Below are 20,316 nucleotides of genomic sequence, written 5' to 3' on the forward strand. Positions count from 1 at the left end.
TGTGTGTGTGTGTGTGTGTGTGTGTGTGAGTGTGTGAGAGAGAGAGAGAGAGAGAGGGTGAGTGAACAGAAGCTAGTGGAAAGATTAACTCTTTGTGGTCTGATTTGAGTGAACACTGGCTTGTAATGGATTAAATGTTGGTATGTTGTTCGCTGGAGCTCGAGATCCAGGAATGTTATGAATTTAATTTGCATTCTAGGAATCTAAGATGATTTTAAAAGAAAAAGCCATTTTGTCGGACAAAGATACTGGGCGTGTTAGCTGAGCGCGGTTACCTCATGACCTTTTCCACATAGTTTAGATTAATCTGTCATTATGATGTACCAGCCAAAGAAATTGACCATTTGGCCTGGCTTGATCAAGGTTTCCCACTTTGATGTGCTTGTAACTTAATTAGTCATGCATACTCAGACCTGTCAATGAGTTTCTCTTTCTCTGCAAACTTCTCCCATTTTATTGCTTCTTATCTGATTAAGGAAATGTGGTGTTTTTGTAATTTTAATGCTAAATTCAGTATAAAGACAGCTTGTTTGCAGCAATAAGGGGAGAAACCTGAGAGAGCTCTTCGGGGTAAGAGCTGGCGTCGGTACTCTGCTAATGGTTTTAGAGCCTTAGCTCAAGCCTGGCTTGTAGGTGTCTGTGTTATAGTAATGCAGTTGGTCAATAAAGGTAAATTAAAGACAATTTAAACTAAATTGTCTGTAAGAGTTTTATACTCTTGACTGCCACAGAGTACGATCTCCGGAACAAACCAAGAGAGGCTTACAAGTTGAGTCCATTAGAGATTCCCTGAGCCGTCTGGGATAGGTACTTTAACGTGTCCAGTTCGATCAAAATTCACCTTGCCCCTCTTTAGAACTTGAATCTGTGGACCAGTTATGTCTCTCTCCATAACTGTTTAAAAATTAATAGAGCTATGGTCACTGGTCTCAAAGTGCTCCCCCCCTGTCACCTCCATCACCTGTCCTGTCGGGTTTTGCCCTTTCCCAAGTAAGAACCTCTGTATACGGCGAGGAAACTTTCCTGAATGCACTTAACAAATTCCACTCCAATTAAGCTCTTAATGCTTGGGCAGTCCCACTCTATATTAGGAAAATTAAAATTTCCTACTATGACAATCCTTTTGCTTCTGCAAGTCTCCCCAATCTCCTTGCATGTTTGTTCCTCTAATTCCTGTTGACTATTGTACAACCCCCAATAACGTTACCATCCACTTCTTATTTCTTAGCTCCACTCACAAAGGCTCACTGGATGATTCTTCAGTTGTTTCATCTCTGATTACTGCCGTGATAGTTGCCTTAGTCAAAAATTCAACCCCCCCCCCTGACTTTGTTCCACCACCTCTGTCCTGCCAGTTCTGGCCTCCTGCCTATCAGAAGAATGTTGTGAAACTTGTAAGGGTTCAGAAAAGATTTACAAGGATGTTGCCAGGGTTGGATGGTTTGAGCTGTCGGGAGAGGCTGAATAGGCTGGGGCTATTTCCCTGCAGTGTCAGAGGCTGAGGAGTGATCTTGTGTACGTTTATAAAATCATGAGGGGCATAGATAGGGTAAATAGACAAGGTCTTTTCCCTGGAGTGGAGAAGTCCAAAATTAGAAGGCATAGCTTTAGGGTGAGGGGGAAAGATTTAAAAGGGACCTAAGGGGCAACTTTTTCATGCAGAGGGTGATGCATGCATGGAATGAGCTGGAGGCTGATACAATTACAACATTGGAAGGGTTTAGACGAATATTGGCCAGGTGGTTGCAAGTGGGACTAGATTTATTTAGGATGTATGGTCAGCATGGACAAGCTGGAACAAAGGGTCTGTTTCTGTACTTACAGCTCTATGACTTCAATTTGTCAATTTCAATCTTGAATATACTCAGTAACTGATCTCCACAGTTGTCTTGGGAGGGAATTCCAAAGATTCCGTATGAGTCTCATCAGTTACTAAGCTTAGTTTCTTGGGGGTCTTCAATACTTAGTACAAAACAGCTTTGAGAATCAGGGATAGCACTTTGAAGCTTGTCAGTAACAAATTCATGTCATGGTTCTGAACGTTTGAAGATCAAAAGATAAGTATTTTGTAAGTGTGAGGGATGAACAAATAAAAGGAACAAAACAACCGAAGTTGATGATTACTGGCTGACCTAGAAAGAGTTTACTCGAAAAATGTTAGAGGAAAAACCATCTCATTGAAGCAATGAAAGAATTTGCAAGCTAAAATATGGTAGAAATAAATGAGGAGATGATGACTTGGTGATAGTTGCACTGGACTAGTTTTGCCAAGGCACGGGCTAATGCTCTGGTGACATGGGTTGGGATCCCACCAAGGCAGCTGATTGAATTTGAATTCATTAAATCTGCATAATAAAACTAGTCACATAGTGGCAATGAAAGTATCATTGTTAAAAGCCCATCTGGTTGTCTAATGTCCTTTAGGGAAGGGAATCTGCCATCCTGACCAAGATTGGCCCACGTGTGACTCCAGGCACATTGTAATATGGTTGACTCTGACCTGTACTCTGAAATGGTCAAGCATGCAACTCAGTTTGACTGGATAGACTGGGTTTGTTTTCACTGGAATGCAGGAGGCTGTGGGGCAACCTAAAAGAAATTTATAAGATTGTGAATGGCACGGTTTGAGTGGAAAGTATGAGGCTTTTTCCCAAGGTGGATGGGTCAATTACTAGGGGACACAGGTTCAAATTGTGGGCAAGGGTGGAGTTTAAGAGATGTGTGAGGCAAGATTTTCACACAAAAGGTGGAGAGTGCATGGAACATGCTGCCAGAGGAGATGGTGGAAGCAGAGACAATTGCAGTGTTCAAGCTCATCCCCCTACACTATCCCATCATCATCTATGTGCTTATCCAAGGATTGTTTAAATCTCCCTAATGTGGCTGAGTTAACTACATTGGCAGGTAGGGCATTCCACGCCCTTATCACTCTGCGTAAAGAACCTGCCTCTGACATCTGTCTTAAATCTATCACCACTCAATTTGTAGTTATGCCCCTCGTACAAGCTGACATCATCATCCTAGGAAAAAGACTTTCACTGTCCACCCTATCTAATCCTCTGATCATCTTGTATGTCTCTATCAAATCCCCTCTTAAGCTTCTTCTTTCCAATGAAAACAGACCCACGTCTTTCAGCCTTTCCTCAAAAGAGCTTCGCTCCAGACGAGGCAACATCTTGGTAAATCTCCACTACAACTTTTCTAATGCTTCCAAATCCTGCTTGTAATGGGGCGACCAGAACTGTACACAATATTCCAAGTGCGGCTGCACTAGCGTTTTGTATACTTGCAGCATAACATTGCGTTTCTGGAACTCAATCCCTCTACCAATGAAACCTAACACACTGTAGGCCTTCTTAACAGCACTATCAACCTGGGTGGCAACTTTCAGAGATCTATGTACATGAACTCCAAGATCCCTCTGTACATCCACACTACCAAGAGTCTTTCCATTGAACCAGTACTTTGCCTTCCTGTTATTCTTCCCAAAATGAATCACCTCACATTTGTCTGCATTGAACTCCATTTGCCACCTCTCAGCCCAATTCTGCAGTTTATCCAAGTCCCCCTGCAACCTGCAATGTTCTTCCACACTGTTCACTACTCCACCAACTTTAGTGTCATGCAAACGTACCAACCCATCCATCTATGCCTGCGTCTAAGTCATTTATGAAAGTGACAAACAGCAGTGATCCCAAAACAGATCCTTGTGGCACACCACTAGTAACCAGACTCCAGGCTGAATATTTTCCATCAACCACTGCTCACTGCCTTCTTTCAGAAAGCCAGTTTCTAATCCAAACTGCTAAATCACCCTCAATCCCATGCTTCTGCATTTTCTCCAACAGCCTATCATGTGGAACCTTATTAAAGGCTTTACTGAAGTCCATGTACACCACGTAAACTGCCCTACCCTCATCTACATGTTTGGTCAACTTCTCAAAAAACTCAATGAGGTTTGCGAGACATGACCTGCCCTTGATGAAACCATTTGACTATCTGAAATCAAATTGTTGCTTGCTAGATGATTTATAAATCCTATCTCTTATAATCCTTTCCAAAACCTTTCCTACAACAGAAGTAAGGCTCACTGGTCTATAATTACCTGGGTCATCTCTACTGACTGTGAACAAGGGCACAACATTTGTAATCCTCCAGTCCTGCGGTACTAAACCTGTAGACGTTGACAACTCACATATCAAAGCCGAAGGCTTTGTTATCTTCCCCCAGCTTCCCAGAGAATCTTCGGATAAATTGCATTCAGCCCAGGGGACTTGATAACACCTCTTCGTATCTAGCCTCCATCCTTTCTAGTCTAATATCTCATATCTCATTCTTCTCCTCTACAATATTCTCCGTTTCCTGAGTGAAAACCGATGAGAAATTTTGTTAAGCACCTCTCCAATCTCCACAGGGTCCACACTCAACTTCCCACTTCTGTCTTTGACTGGCCCTATTCCTACCCTCGTCATCCTTTTATTCGTCACATAACTATAGAAAGCTTTAGGGTTCTCCTTTATTCTATTTGCTAAAAACTGCTCATGTCTTTTCTTTGCTCTTCTTGACTCTCTCTTTAAATCTTTCCTAGTTAATCTGTAACTCTCTATCGCCTCGTCTGCCTCATCAACACATAAGCCACCTCCTTCTGCTTAACAAGAGATGCAATTTCTGTAGTAAAACAAGTTCCCTTACCTTATCACTTCCTCCCTGCCTGACAGGGACATACCTATCAAGGACATGCAATATCTGTTCTTTCAACCAGCTCCACAATTCCATTGTCTGCATCCCCTGCATTTTGCTACCCCATTCTATGCATCCTAATTCTGGCCTAATTCACATTATAATTGCCCTTTCCCCATTGATAACTCTTGACCTGTGGCATGTATCTATCCCTTTCCATTGCTAAACTAAATGTAACTGAATTATGATCACTCTCTCCAAAGTACTCACCCACAACTAAATCAAACACCTGGCTTGGTTCATTACCAAGCACCAAATCCAGTGCAGCCTCCCTCTTGTCGGCCCCTCAACACAGTGTCAGGAAACCCTCCTGTACACATCGGACAAAAACTGATCCATCTGACGTAGTAGAGTTATAGCATTTCCAGTCAATGTTGGGAAAGTTAAAGACCATCATAATGACCACTCTGTTCCTTTCACTCCTACGCAGAATAATTTTGCAAATCCTCTCCTTCACCTCCCGGGAACTCAGCGGAGGCCTATAAAAAACTCCAAGCAGTATGACCTCTCCTCTCCTATTTCTAACCTCAGCCCATACTACCTCAGTAGATGAGTCCTCATCAAAGGTTCTTTCAGCTACCGTTATACTATCCTTGACTAACAAGGCCACATCTCCCCGTCTTTTACCACCTGGCCTGTTCTTAATGAAAGATCTGAACCCTGGAACCTGCAACATCCATTCCTCACCCTGCTCTATCCATGTCTCTGAAATGGCCACAACATCGAAGTCCCAGGTATCTATCCATGCTGTAAGCTCACCTACTTTATTTTGGATACTTTTGGCATTGAAGTAGACACACTTGAAACCAGCTTGCTGTCTACCAGCACATTTCTGTGACCGTGAAATCCTGTCCCTGTCCTCCGTACTCTTATTCTCTTCTGCACTGCAACTACACCTCATGTTCCCATCCTTCTTATAAATGTTATAATTTGTTTAATAATTGCTTCACATATCTTAGCCATGAACTCAAACAATGCTCTGCATCTTCCTTTGGTATTCCAGGCAGGTCTTGGAACTTTCAAATTCAACCAATTCCAAGTGTTATTCAACATTGCAAATCTTTAACTTTGCCAGATGCCGAATCACCTTGAGAGATGAAATAATTTTGTCTTAGCAACCAAACTGAGTTTCTTATCCAAGTTCTGCATGTTTTTATTTCTTCATAGTTCTACATATACATTTGTTTCCTGGTTGTTCAGTGTGTAGGCATTAGTTGAAGAAGCCTACATCTGTTTTTCTTCCCTCCCATTACTCCTTCCTGAGGAATGTCTTTGTGTGGTTACACAGGCAGTGGGATTTCAAACACTTGTGCCAGGTTTGCTGTAACCATAATAGGTTATGTGGTTTATAATGAAAGACACTATCAAATAACGATGCAGTGCAAAAGAAGGCCTTTTGGCTCATTCTTCCCGTGCCAGTGACTTTGGTCAAATCATTGTCCAGGTTTCAAGGAGTCAACATCAGATGGCACTTTGCTGCTTCTTTGATCTTTCAATCCCCCCATCCCCATCTCATAATTATCCCAATACACTACAAGTTTACCCCTTGTTGCATATAAAGGCAGAAAATACAGCAAATGCTCAGCACTTAACATTTTATCAGAGCCTATTAAAAGTTATATTTCCCTCTCTACTCAGATGCTACCAGCCTTGCTGAGTGTTTCTAGCAGTTCTCTCTTTATTTCAGGTTTTTAATAACCATAGCATTTTGCTTTTGTCAATCTTACCCAGTGTTTCTCCATCTTTGATCAGCTGTCTTTATAACTTGGTGACATATCATCTGCCAGCCGAGTAGAGAAAACAAGCCATATTTGTAATAACAGATGCCTTTGCTTCGTTCCCACTTGTGGGAGCTTCAAGGCAATTATCTCAAGCTCATTCTCTTGTCATTCAATGGCACTGTGGCTGATGTGACCTAACTCCACATACTTATCACTGTCCCATAACACTTAATGCCTGTAGTCAGCAAAAATATATTTCTTTTAGATTTAACTTTAAGAACTAGTTGAGCATCACTAGTTGCTATTTGTGGAAGAAGATTCATTGCATAGAATGATTACTGCACAGAAGGAGAACATTCAGCTTATCATGTCTGTGCTGGACGTCTAAAGGAGCAGTTACATATATATCCTCCCTCCATCATCTATCCATAGCCTTGCACTCTATTCCTTTTCTCTAACTTCTCAAGTATAGAAGTGTTTGCAATTTTCATAATTTTAAAGTTTTGCTCCATAGTCTTGAACTCCACAAGCAGAAATAGTTCAAATCTACACAACAGAATCTGACCATTTGAGACTACTCTCCGTCATCAATGCTTTATCTAGTAGATGTGAAAATAATGAAAATCTTAACTTGAAGTTTAAATAAAACTTGTTTTACTACTTTGGGCAGGTATAGTGTCTTGTTGTTTCCCCAGTCAAAATATCTGTGGGTGACAAAATTGCTTTAATAATGAGATTGTTGCAAGAACCACTGAGCAATTGCTTTGTAATATGCTTAAAGATGTTACAACCAAAGATCAACAGGTAAAGTCCCCAGGCTTTTCCATTCTTTGCCACCTAGTTATGATATTTGTGCATCACCAGGTATACAAGTGTCCCAAAGCCATGTGTCAAACAGTTTAATATGAAAAAAACTGATGAAAATTGCAATTTATTAATTCAGAGATGAGAGAAATCTGGTAGAGGCAGCATTTATTGCCCATCTCTCATTGCCTGTGAACTGCCTTCCTGAACTGTTGTAGACAAGTGGCGATTTGTGAAATCTTACTGTATGTATTTGACTGCTATATTTCAGATCTTGAAGCATATTATGAAGTTCTAAGTGTGTGTTCAAATGCAGAATTGATTCAAAATTCCTCTTCATTCTATCTAGGCTGAAATGAAGCATCGCCAGGAACTACATCAGAGAAGCGTTCAGAGTTTTTCAAACACAGCAGCTGAATTGTTGAAACGATTTGAAGAATCCCTGGAGCTTGAACAACGTCAGGAATATGAGAAGATGCGTGATATGATGGAGAAAGGGTAGGATCTGTCAGAGTGTGCTCCAGTGTGGGGCATGGTGAAGATATTTCCAAGTTTTCTCTTGTGCTATTTAGCTAAATAATAGAGTAGAGCCTTTATTAGTCATCCTTGTTGGTGATCATGGATGGAGAGGGTAATCTTAAAGTAATTTGTATTGAAATACTTATTCAGCTTCTACTTTTCTTTTATACTTGTCCCCTTTTCCACCAATCCTCCTGCAAAGGGGTTGATTGCAATTTAGTAATCAATAATTAATGAATTTTCCTCTCTTCCCTCTCTAACACTGTCCTCTAACTCTTTAGCATCCACAGGCCTATCACAACAAGGAATCATTGGTTCAAGCCCCGGTCCAGAGTTTTGAGTAGGGATTGCTGCACTACTGAATGTTCTGCCTCTTGGATGAGATTTCTAAACCCAGACCTTGTCAGCTTCCACTCCCCACTTTAAGGTGGATTTAAAAGATCCCATGGCACTATTTCAGAGAGCAGGTGGGTTCTCTGTGGTGTTCTGGCTAATATTTGTCCCTCAACCAATGTCCTGAAGACAAATTATCGATTCTTTCTCCCGCTATTGCTTCTGGAACCTGTCATGACACAAATGCAGACAGCCAAATCAAATCAGCCTCCCTATCCCCATATTTGCAATACAGTAAAATTAAAATACTTAATGATCCTCAAAATTGCCCCCATGATTCTTAACCAGACCTTTTAAATCACAAATGCCAGACTTTGTGAATAACTGATACCAGATACCAATGTATAACTTCTAAATATATTAATAATTTATTAATAATACAATAGCTTTAATTGAGTTAATCTACAAGGTCATCTAATGGATGGCTACGATTTAAATTCAATCATCTTTGATTCTTGGCCTCTGTCTTACAAAGACAGACCAGCATGATGTTAAACGTTAAATCAAAAGAAAAGTAAGAGATGTAACAGACCAGTTCACTTAAGCAGTCACACAATCTGTAATATCACAGCCATGTGGAATTATATCTTGGTTTCTGAAGACACCAGTCAATTTAAACAGCTTCATTAGGTTCTAAGAATATTTATTTCATTCTTATGACTTATTCTATCCTCCGAACTTTCAATAAGTTGACAATGAGAGAATAACCAGAGAACAGTCAAGCTTCTGTTCTGTAGCTCTGACAGCTACAATCCTTCTGACCAAATGCAAAGTTCAAAACCAGTTTAATACTGGTTCAAGCTTTGTTTTCTGTTTCTGTTCAACATTTTTTTTGTTAGGTTGATTGGCATTAACATTCAAGCATCTGCCATCTGTTTGAGCATAATGCCTTTCCAGAGTTCAAACATTAAAAGTGTACTTTGAATAAAAATCAAACTGCAATTACCTTTCAGGCCTGACCTTGTAAGCAAATATCAGTTTGTTTGTTCTCTTTGTTTTTGAAACAAGCTGTTGTTTTCAGTTCATAGCTCTTAATTAAAAATGATTTAAAAAATGACAAATTAGCAAGGGTTCTAACAGACCTTAGCTGTGCATAAATCGGATAGTCTGTTGTCTGTTTAAGCATCTATGAAGCAAAAATGGAAAGAAAGAAAATTGATGTTTCTGTTCGATGAACCTTTCAACAAAAGTGATGCTGCACCGATATCTTAAATTTTTCCTGAACTTTTTTAATTTCATATTCCCAGCATCTGCAGTCTGTTAGGCTTTAAAAGTTGTTCTTCAGCAAAAGTAAAGTTGCCATAATTCCAGTGCACTACAGGAACTGCTCTCTCCTGACTCCAAATGCACACTGCCCAATGAAGTGGAAAGATTTAGCCTAATGCAGAGGTGTACAGTACCTGGTTCTGTTGGCTGAATTCAGTTTCATTTTTGCAATCCAAAAGTGAATTTTAAACAAACTGCTTATATTTAAAACACAAGTGCTTAAAACACAAAAGTCCCCCCCCTGTGCTACTTGGATACAGAGAGGCATAAAGAAGAATATGGGAGATATTTTAAAATTGTCAATGGATGTGACCGTGGATGCGGTTTTTCCAGTGACCAAGGGGACCTAGATATGATTAAATTTAAGAGATTTAGGACAGGGAGAAAAGAGAATTTTTAAATTTTTGAGTGTTGTATGAAATTACAAGCACAAAATAAAACAGAGTGAGATGATTTGTGGTGAATTTATCTGTGGCTACCCCGCCTCCAGCAAGGGCTGAGTTTGAGAAATTGGAGCCGTCTTGATAAACTTAGTGCAGAAATTGAACCCACACTGTTGGTGAACACTGCATTGCATGCCAACCATCCAGCCAACTGAGCTACTCACCCCTGAAAAAAATAAGCTAATCTGATGGGGTATAGAAATGCAATTTTGTTTTTTAACATCGGTAGCTTGAAATGGCAATATTTTGAAGGACACATTGTTTAAACTGAATTTTTTAATGTAGGCAAGATGAAATCAATTGTTTCTTATATGTTGGCGAGAAGAGGAGCTGATGAACTGTCATTGCTGTGACAGTTTCCTTCAGAAATCCTTTCACTCTTGAACAGTCATTACTTTGGCATTGTGGATATGTTTGGTTTAATCTCGGAGTGCTCTTGGAAGTTTTTCTTTAGTGTATCAGACAGTCCTGATTTCAACTTACACATCTGGAGTCATTAGTTTTCCTATTTATTCTTTATAAGCAGAAATATTAGCCTAACATGATTTTGAATAAATCTGTCAGGATCTCCCTTCCAAGTTGTTCGTTAACTGGTTGCCCAAAGTGATTTCATAGTTACTTAAATTCATAAAATTCTGACACACCACCTGACTTGCCAAATTACTTCCACAAGGCACAAGTCGCGAGTGGGATGGAATGCTCCCTTGCTTACCTGGAGAAGTATAATTCCAGCAACTCTAAAACTTGCAATCCATGACTAAATAGCCCACCTGATTGGACCTCTTTGACATCTATTAGCATAACCATGCACTCTTCCTACAACTGGTGCACAGTGGAAATACTGGGTGCCATTTTCAAGATGTACTGCAGCCTCTCACTATGTCTTCATTAATCGTACCAACAAAAGTTGCAGTCTTTGTCACTTTGTAGGACAATTACGTTATTGATAGGAGCATTATCACTGAAAGTTGTCCATGTTACACCCTTTATTCACTTGGAAAAATATTGTCCTTTCTTCAATTTCACTAGGTTAAATTCCTAACTAATAACTTTGAATTTCCCTACAATATATGGCGTATAATGGTTGAAGAAGATGGTCACCACCATCTCCTCAGTAATTATGGATGGACAATAAATGCTGACCTCTCTAGTGACGTATACATCGCTTGAATAAGCCAAAAAAAACCTATTTTCTATCAAATCTGATAATTATATAGTAAACTTCTATGCACCTGAAGCCCTGCAAATACTTTCTATCTTGTACACAAATATGACAGGTCTGTAAACTCTTTCACTTGGGGAAAGGCGAGAAGCATGGCATCTGATATCTAAAACCTTTTCCAGGTCAATTGAAGCCCAAGGACGTCAAGAAAAGCTAAAGGAAGAGCATCGTCGCAGAGCTAAGGTACAGAGCAGTGAAATGTGAGCGTGCTCTTTTGCAGAGCCATCAATAAGCCTAGTTTTCATTGGAAAATTACTGGATGATTGAAGATATTTTAACTGACTCCTGACTCCTAACACACATCTCCCATTGAAGTGGAAAAATTAAGCCTAATGCAGAAGTGTTTGGCTGAATTCACTTTTATTTTTGCAGTTCAAAAGTGAATTTGTGGTTTATATTTAAAACACAAATGTGCAAAATTCCTCCCCTCTCAAAGAACTTGTGCTACGAATCTCATTGGATACAGAGAGGCATAAAGAAGAATATGGGAGGTATTTTAAAATTGGCAATGGATTTAGGACAGAGAGAAAGGAGAAACATTTTAGTTTTAAGAGTGTTGTATGAAATCACAAGTACAAAATAAAATAGCTAGTCCATCAGGTCTCACATGGCACTTCTATATATCACTCTCATCCACTCCTGGCTAATGACGCACAAGTACACAGACACATGCAGATCATACTCGCAAATGAAAATCCAAGATAAGGCAGAAAAAAATCCCAAGGCCAAGAGGAGTGAGATGCTCAGTAGTACTCTAAGATGCACAGAGCTAGAGTTAACAGTTGAAGCAGAGATCATGTCAATATTTAGCAATAGAAGTGAGAGGACTTGGGAATTAAAGGAATACGGGTTTGGAGGGATATGGGCCAGGACCTGGCATGTGGGACTAGATTGGGTTGGAATATCATGGACCGAAGAGTCTGTTTCCGTGCTGTACATCTCTATGACTTTAATACAGAGGCACGGCATATTGGGTTAGGATACTGTTCACAGGATAAATACCGACATGAACAGCTTGGGTTGAAAGATCGGTTTCCATGTTGTAATTTATAATTGAAAATGCACTGCATATTTGAAAAACTAGCTTTGAAAGCCACAGAATCATCATTTAATGTCACTCTTGAATGTTGGATCAGTCCTCTCTTTTCTGATTATTGGGATTTGTCCAACCTCAAGAATTGTTTTCCCTTTGGTTCTTCTTTAGTCTGGAAATGGAATGTTTAAAAAAGAAACTTTTAGCATCACTCAAAAGCAAAGTTTTAAGATGAGTGGGACCTTTTAGTCTTCTCTAGCAGACTTGTTTACTTTTTAGTTCCTCACATCCCTGCAACCCCCACACCCCACCACACCTTGCTTTTCCTTCCATCCTGCTTAATGCCTAAGGGTCTTGAGTGCTGGAGTATTTCTAGTATGGTACACAAGTGGTCTGTTTCCACGTCTGAGAGTCTTCACAATGAGAGTAAGCTGGCTGGCTACAGGGAACAAGCTCTTTCTGCCCACTCAAAAGTAAAAGGGACAAAGGAACTTCAATCACTCTTACCTTCCAGAATGCCAAATCTGCCACTTCGTCTTACAACATCTAGCCTTGCGTTTTTAAAAAAGAAGTGCTGTCTTCTCAGTGTCTGACCTGTTTTTCAAACTGTTGTAGTTTTTGATGACTTTCAGTAAAGTGAAACTTCCGAAAGCCAATCATACATCTGTCACTCATATCCTTCAAGCTATTTTTCTTTATTATTTCATAAAATGTAGGGTTACTGACAAAGCTGCCATTTATTGTCTATTCCTAGTCTCCCTTGAACCGATTGGCTTCCTTGCCCATTGCAGAAAGCAATTAAGAATCAGCCACACTGTTATGGGTCAGAAGTCACATCTAAATCAAACTATATAAAGATGACAAATATTCTTCCCTAAAGGATATTAGAGAATCAGGTGGGTTTTATAGCACTTAGTAGTTTCAAATTTACCATTACTGCTACTAGCTTTCAATTCCAGATTTATTCTTTGGGTTTTAAATGCCACCAGTTGCTTTAATGGGAACCCATGACCCCAGAGCATTACTCTGGGCTTGTGGATTACCACTATCCCATCCTGTCCCCCTGTTTGTGTGTCTTTACTGCACTAGCATCTAATTTCTCCATCCAGTTTAATATCTTTATTCAGACAGTGCAATGCTGTCATTGGATGAGATGCTAAACTTAGGTTATGCCTGCCTGCCCCTTCTTATGTGGTTAGCAAAGATCCTCTGACATATTTCAAAGCTGGGGGCATTGATCTCTGCATTTTCCAAACAACCAACCTTGAAAACAGCTCTGGAAAGCGTGACAAGTCAAATTTTATTTTTAGTTATGGCTCATTAGTAAAGCAATCTTTAAAAAATCTTAAAGCACTCGTCAAAGGCTCTTAAAACATGCTGTGGTGCTGTTTGAAGAACAACAAACTGTGGAGTAAATTCTCCCTAGTATCCTGACTGCTATCGATCAATCAGATTAGCTATCGGATCAGATCAGGTTATTATCATGTTACTGTTTGTGGAAGTTATTTGCATGCATGTGGGCTGAATTACACCATTCAAAACATGTGGCAACATTTCTGGATGTATTTCAAGTAGTTGGAAAGCAATTTGGAAAATCTCATGGTCATGAAAGATGATTTTTTTTATCAAAATGTTCCTTTCTTCATGCTTGCATGTCTCTCTCTTTTTTTGTGTTTTCTCCATTTCCTGAAGAATCTAAATCTGAAACTTCGAGAAGCTGAGCAACAGCGACTGCGCCAGGAGGAACTCGAGCGTCAGAAGCAGGCAGAGAGCCGGGAACGTGTTCGGAAGCTGAATTGCATCCAGGCAGAGGTGCTGCATCTGAACCTGCAGATTGAGCCCTACTTCAAGCAGAAGGAGCTGGTGGGGCTGGACCTTTCGGGATACAGTAACCGCGGCAATCAGCTTTGTAGCCTGGTGTCAGGAGTGATTAAGCTCACATCAGAGGTTTGTGCATTGCATCAATGAGTTTGACATTAAAGTTTTATCAGTGTTAAATCCTAAATAAGTGGGAGGTGGAGGAGTTGGAGGAAGATCCCAGATGATATCAGCCAGCCTTCACTGAGTTAGATGATTTCCAACAGATCTCTACTCTCCTCCAATTGTTGTCTTTTGCTCATCTTTGGTTTTAACAATTCTATTAATGGCTCTGCCTGCAGCTGTCTTGATTGAATACACTGGAGTACCCTTCCAAAGCTACTCTGCAAGGTCCCCCTCCTTAAAGAATTTCCACAAGGTTATTGATTACCTATTCTTTATGTTTTGGATGTGTCGGTGTTGGGCTGGAGTGTACAAAGTTAAAAATCACAACACCAGTGCTGCTCCTTTATCAGGTGACTACCACCTGATGAAGCAGCAGTGCTTCAAAAGCTAGTGCTTCCAAATAAACCTGTTGGACTGTAACCTGGTGTTGTGATTTTTAACTTTCTTTATGCAGTTTTCAATTGTGTTTGATTATTTTCCTCAGTGCCTTGGGGCATAGCTAAGAGAAGAAGTTGCCCACAGTGTTACACTCCAATCTACTGAATATGTAATGTGTGTGAAGACCTTTGTGATGCATGGGTAATCTCTTTACCTGGTCTGGGTTCCATTGCTACCTGTCTCAGACATGTATTATAACATGTCTGAACAGGTTGATTAAAAATGTCTCTAATATATGTGTATGTGTATGCATGCACCTGTTGTTAATTAGGCTTCTTTCTAACTACTCTCCTCTCCCCACCACCATTCAGTTGCCAGTTAACCTTGTTTTTAGTCTTTGCTGAAAATAGTTACTAGAAACATCCCTGTGTCCATGGAAACCTAACTTTGAATGGAGTCAACATCTGAGAATCAGGAAAGGAGAAAACTGGCTTTTTACTGTATTTTGGCTTGAAGCCTCTGAACCAAATTCAGACACTGGCTCAATTCAGAAGTGTTGGTTTCCTTGTTTGTTGGTTCTCATGGTGCCTTACTTAATGTCTTTAGTGTACTTAATTATCCCAAGTCACTTCACACAGCATAGGAAACAAATCTTGTCTTTGTGCCACACAAGGAACCGTTGGAATAGTTTCAAACAGAGAGGTTTTCAGAAGTGTCTTGAATTTAATTTGTTGTATAAAGAATTTTTTGACTGGTAAATTTATTTTAATGCAAAGTTTATTTGGACAGATTTTTGGAAATGTGGTGAGTAGGAGCACAAATAGTTGTTCCACATCAGATTCATCTTTTGTATTTAACATATAAGTTATTAGACTGCATTCAAGGAATGTCAGAATAGGCTCTTCAGTCCTTTGTGCCTATTGGAGCATTCAGTTATATTATGGTTGGTTGGTTTCTTGACTTCTGTCCACAAACCAGGGTACATCAACGTTTAATACCCTTGCCTGACTCCTGATATATACCTCCCAATGAAGTGGAAAGGTTAAGCCTAATGCAGAAATGTACAGTACCTGGTTCTGTTTGGCTGAATTCACTTTTAATTTAGCAATCCAAAAGTAAATTTTAAGTAAGATTAGATTCCATACAGAATGGAAATAGGCCTTTCAAGTCCAACAAGTAGCCCAACAAGTCCACACCGACCCTTCGAAGAGTAACCCACCCAGACCCATACCTCTACCTTATATTTACCCTTGACTAATGTACTTAACACGATATGCAATTTAGCATGACCAATTCACCTGACCTGCACATCTTTGGACTGTGGGAGGAAATCCACACAGACACAGGAGAATGTGCAAACTCCACACAGACAATTGCCCGAGATGGGAATCAAACCCGGGTCCCTGGTGCTGTGAGGCAGCAGTGCTAACCACTGAGTCACCGTGCCGCCCATGATAAATTGTTTATGTTTAAAACCGAATCACACATACAAAGTTCCTCCCCTCTCAAAGGACTCCATATTCCACACCTACATATCCCATTGGTTACAGAGAGGTTTAAAGAAGAATATGGGGATAATGAAAGGGGCATTTAGTAGATCATTGGGTATTGCAAGCCAATAAGATCCAAACTTTGATTCGTTTCTGCCATGCCAGCAGTTGGTTGGTTCCTACTCTTGACAGCAATGTAATTAAAACAGCAAAACATTGGATAGCGTTATTCTGGGCTGACACTTCTCAATGCCCTACTATACATTCTCCTAAAAATGATGGTCTGGACTATAAAGAGGTGGAAAATATAGATTTGAATAAAACTCTACTTTGACCCCATTTAGAGTTCAGTGAATCTAGTTGCCACACCTTCAGGAACATTATGGTGTTGACTGGGATACAGTGCAGAATCACCAGTACTCTTTGTTAATATTTCTGTCTTATGGGCCTGCTATAGGGTTCTAGCAAAGCCCAAAACAAGCTGCTGGAATTGCACCTCATTTTCTGCTTAGGAATTTTATAGCCTTCAGGATTTAATATTAAGTTCAAAGATTCCAGGTCAACTCTGTTCTTTTTGCCCCCCTCTCACCATGTGTTGTGTTTGCATGGGTTTGCTACCAGGAGAGTTGACAGATTTTCTGTTAGCACTCATCGATAGTACCTCCTCTGCATCCGTAGCCTTTCTCTTCTATCATTAGAACTCATTTTGTATTTTGATCTGGGGCATCTTCATCCGTTCAACATGTTCCTCCACCATAAAGCCCACCACTTTTTTCCAGCTCCCTTCAGTTGCAAAGAAGTGTCATTATTGAACTTGAAATGCTATCAGACCTGCTGAATCAAGCCAGTACTTTGTTTATTGTTCAGATTCCAGCATCCACAGTACTTTGCTTTTATTCACTACAATGACACTGGGGTTAAGAGGATTACTTTGAGGACAGGGTTTCGAAGACCTAAGGTTTTAATCCCCTGATCATAGACTGTTTGGAGGCGATTTGAGTAAGGTCGTGATGGTCAATAGAGAGAAAACATTTGCTCCAATGGGGGAAAATCCAGAACAAGGAGCAGACCTTTAAAATTGGGACTAGGTTGTTCAGCCATGATATCCAGAAGCAATACTTGATGGAAAACATTAGAAATCTGACATCCTCTTCCTCCAAAAATCTGTTGAAGCTGGAGATCAATTGAATGTTTTAAAACTTTTAATGTTTAGGTCTTTGCAGGGTTAGGCATCAATTTATGAAATTAAGCTGTTTAAGATGATGGCAAAACAGGCTTCAGCTGAATCAATGTTTTCTTTGAAGCTTCTTCAGCACGTGGGCTGCTTAAATTGTTTTCTGTGGGGGTGCGCACATTTTTCCAGAGCAAGGCCTTTGGAATACCTCTTAGGTTACTGTGCACCCACACAAATTAGTGGGAATGTTGGGCTGAATGACTTATTCTGATTTCAAGAAAATGAATTCCTCTTGGCAAGTTCCAGTTTGCAGATTTTTGGTGAAAGCTCAGTTGACTTTGCCTGAGTAACCTGCTGATGCTCTGAAGTGATAATGATGAAGATCGATAGTTTGCATGATGTAGGACTGCCACTGCCCTTTGAGCAAAGAAATTAAGATAGGAACAGGAGTAGACTGTATTGTCTGTTGAGCCTGCTCTGCCATTCAGAACAAGAATTGTTGCATTTTGAACTTTTATCTTTCTCAAATCACTTTTATCCAAATGTAGGGTGGTGTACCACTTCAGGAGGACATTCTGAATGCGGAGCGAGCTTTGTTGCAAATGCGAGAGCTGATCGCTGACATGCATGAGAAAATTGCTGCAGCAGCTGCCGAGAAGAAGAGGATAAAGGAGGAGGAGGAGAAAGCACTTCAGAAAAAGCAGGAAGTCAAAGCTGAAGTAGAAAAGCCAGTGCCACAAGAGAAAGCCAGTCGTAAAGAAGGTATTTATAAAGGTGCAAGGTCAGTGTGAAATCTGATTGATTGTGAAGGGTGGCATCCCAGAGAGAGCAGGAGTGGAAAACATCACACCTCATTGTCTTTAGACATTCTCTCTGCATGGGTTTCCTCCGGGTGCTCCGGTTTCCTTCCACAATCCAGAGATGTGCAGATTAGGTGAATTGGCCATGCTAAATTGCCAGTAGTGTTAGGTGCATTAGTCAGGGGTAAATATAGGGTAGGGCAATGGGTCTGGGTGGGCTACTGAGGGTTGGTGTGGACTTTTTGGGCTGAAGGGCCTGTTTCCATAATGTAGGGAATCTAATCGAATGGTGTGGGTCTAAAAACCTACAGTTGTCATCACTCTGCATATCAAAAACCAGCCATTCAGCCAACTTAACTAACAGACTCCTTGATTCATTGTTGAAGCAATGAGTATGCTTAATGTTGGCTGTGGATCATAGAATTGGCTATTCTTCACCAACACCCCTCAACTTCCGTACAGGAAGGAGAAAACAAATGTACACTCTGGTTCAGCGTAACAATGGAGTCCAGGAATAAATTCCACTGTCCCTAGGGGCTGCTGGTTCTGAAATGAAAGCAATTAGCCAATTCACTTATTCGTCATTGGTACATTCTTTCCCTTCCTCATTGGAGTCCACATCTGTCAGGTCTTTAGTTTGATATGTGAAATTATCCTGTTAAGTTTGGATCTTTCTTTTATGTAACACCTGCAGAGTTATCTTTTACAGTGCACTTTTAACAGTAAAAATGACTATGAAGTTATCCGATTGTCATTTATAAACCATACTGTTTCCTGTCAGTTGGTAGATTCTTGTGGATATGTTACTAAGTTAATGATCCAGAGGCTAAATTTATGTTCAGTTTCAAATATCAGCATTGAGCAGAATCTCTCTTAGAAGATGGGCTTAGGAGATGCGTGACACTGTTTTGAAGAACAGTAAGGGTGTTATCCCTAGTGTCCTAGCCAATATATATACTTGAACTAAAAACAGATTATCAAGTCACATTGTGGTTGTGGGAGCTTGCTGTACACATATTAGCTTCTGGGTTTCCTACATTGCAACTGTGCCTCCATTTCAAAAAATGATTCATTGCTTTGTAAAGTCCTTTGAGATGTCTAGTGGTTATGAAAAGTGCTTGTAAATGCAAGCCTTTTTAAAATTTTAAACTGACTTTAAAATCTGCTGAACTTTGATAAGTTCAAGGTGAACATTTTTTTGTAATTAAATGACAGGGCTGCAGATAAAAGCAGATGCAAGCAGTATGCAGTGGTATCAACATTTGCAGGATATTTGTGACCAATGTGCAGCATCCATTAACGATCTTAACAACAGTAAGGATTTCAAGGTAAAATAAACCAAGTACTTCCATTTTGAATTGTAATGAGTTTTTGATCACGATTTATTCTCTGGTAACATGGTTAGCACTGTCTAGATTGTATTAGAAGAGGAATATCATTCTCTGTATTTGAAATTTTCAGTTGATTCTGAGCAGTGTTTTGGGCAGAGTGTTGCAGATTTCCACTAGGTCTAATTTGAAGCTTATTTCTTTGTTTTAGCCCCTACCCACCCACCCATCACCACCACCACCAAACCCCAAAGAGGTAATAGTGTCCTCTCTCTCTACTCTATCATCAATTCCTTTAATCATCATAAGCACCTCAATCAATTCACTCCTTAATCTTCTATACCTGAGGGAATACAAGTCTATTCTAAATAACATATTCTCCTAATTTAACTGTTTTAGCTCTGGTATTGTTCATGTAACTCTGGATGCCATAGATATTCTTGGCACATGGATTGCCTTATTAGAAAAAATGGTGGAACCAGAATTTATGCTTGCTTTTGAGGGGCAAATGGGTACCTTGTTAAATGGCAGTGTTTACCCCAATTCTTCAAAATTGGATGCTTTAACCTTCCAAGACAGATAGTGTGATGATGGGAGGGGTGTCCGGGGCATCTCATTCCACAGGATATCCTTTGTACCAACTAACTCCCCTGACTGTTATCGGCACCCTACAGCATAGAATACTGTAAAGCAGTTTGCTGGACTATTTGAAGACTTGCCATATAAGGGAAAGACAGGTTACAAACCCAAATCAATTTTTAAAAAAATTCCTTCTTTTTGATAATGAGAAAACAGCTTACATGTTCATTCATTTCTAGGTGAAGAAGATTAAAATGGACCTTCAAAAAGCTGCTACCATTCCTGTTGGTCAGATCTCCTCCATTGCAGGTGAGTGAAGATCATCCCTGAGGTTGGTTTATTGACTTAATGGCATAATTTATGTATTTTGTATTCTTCCTCTTCTTCCTCACTGGTCACTTCCCTAAGGTCCTTCTGCTGTCTTCAACACATGCCCACTTTTT

General features: G+C 40.0%; 1 protein-coding gene across 4 annotated transcripts in view; it reads left to right on the forward strand.

Annotated features, from left to right (window-relative positions):
• Nucleotides 1–20,316, forward strand: part of gle1 (GLE1 RNA export mediator) — a 59,249-nt gene that overhangs the window by 14,971 nt on the left and 23,962 nt on the right. For 3 of the 4 annotated variants that reach the window (XM_043720576.1, XM_043720578.1, XM_043720579.1), the window contains 6 exons: nt 7,615–7,763; nt 11,231–11,291; nt 13,834–14,088; nt 17,715–17,940; nt 19,182–19,294; nt 20,113–20,182. In XM_043720576.1, the coding sequence (XP_043576511.1) occupies nt 7,615–7,763; nt 11,231–11,291; nt 13,834–14,088; nt 17,715–17,940; nt 19,182–19,294; nt 20,113–20,182 (874 nt within the window). The remainder of the gene's footprint in view (nt 1–7,614; nt 7,764–11,230; nt 11,292–13,833; nt 14,089–17,714; nt 17,941–19,181; nt 19,295–20,112; nt 20,183–20,316) is intronic. The other variant, XM_043720577.1, reaches the window with a different exon arrangement.

Source organism: Chiloscyllium plagiosum, chromosome 30, assembly GCF_004010195.1.
Source record: "Chiloscyllium plagiosum isolate BGI_BamShark_2017 chromosome 30, ASM401019v2, whole genome shotgun sequence".
NCBI lineage: Eukaryota > Metazoa > Chordata > Chondrichthyes > Orectolobiformes > Hemiscylliidae > Chiloscyllium > Chiloscyllium plagiosum.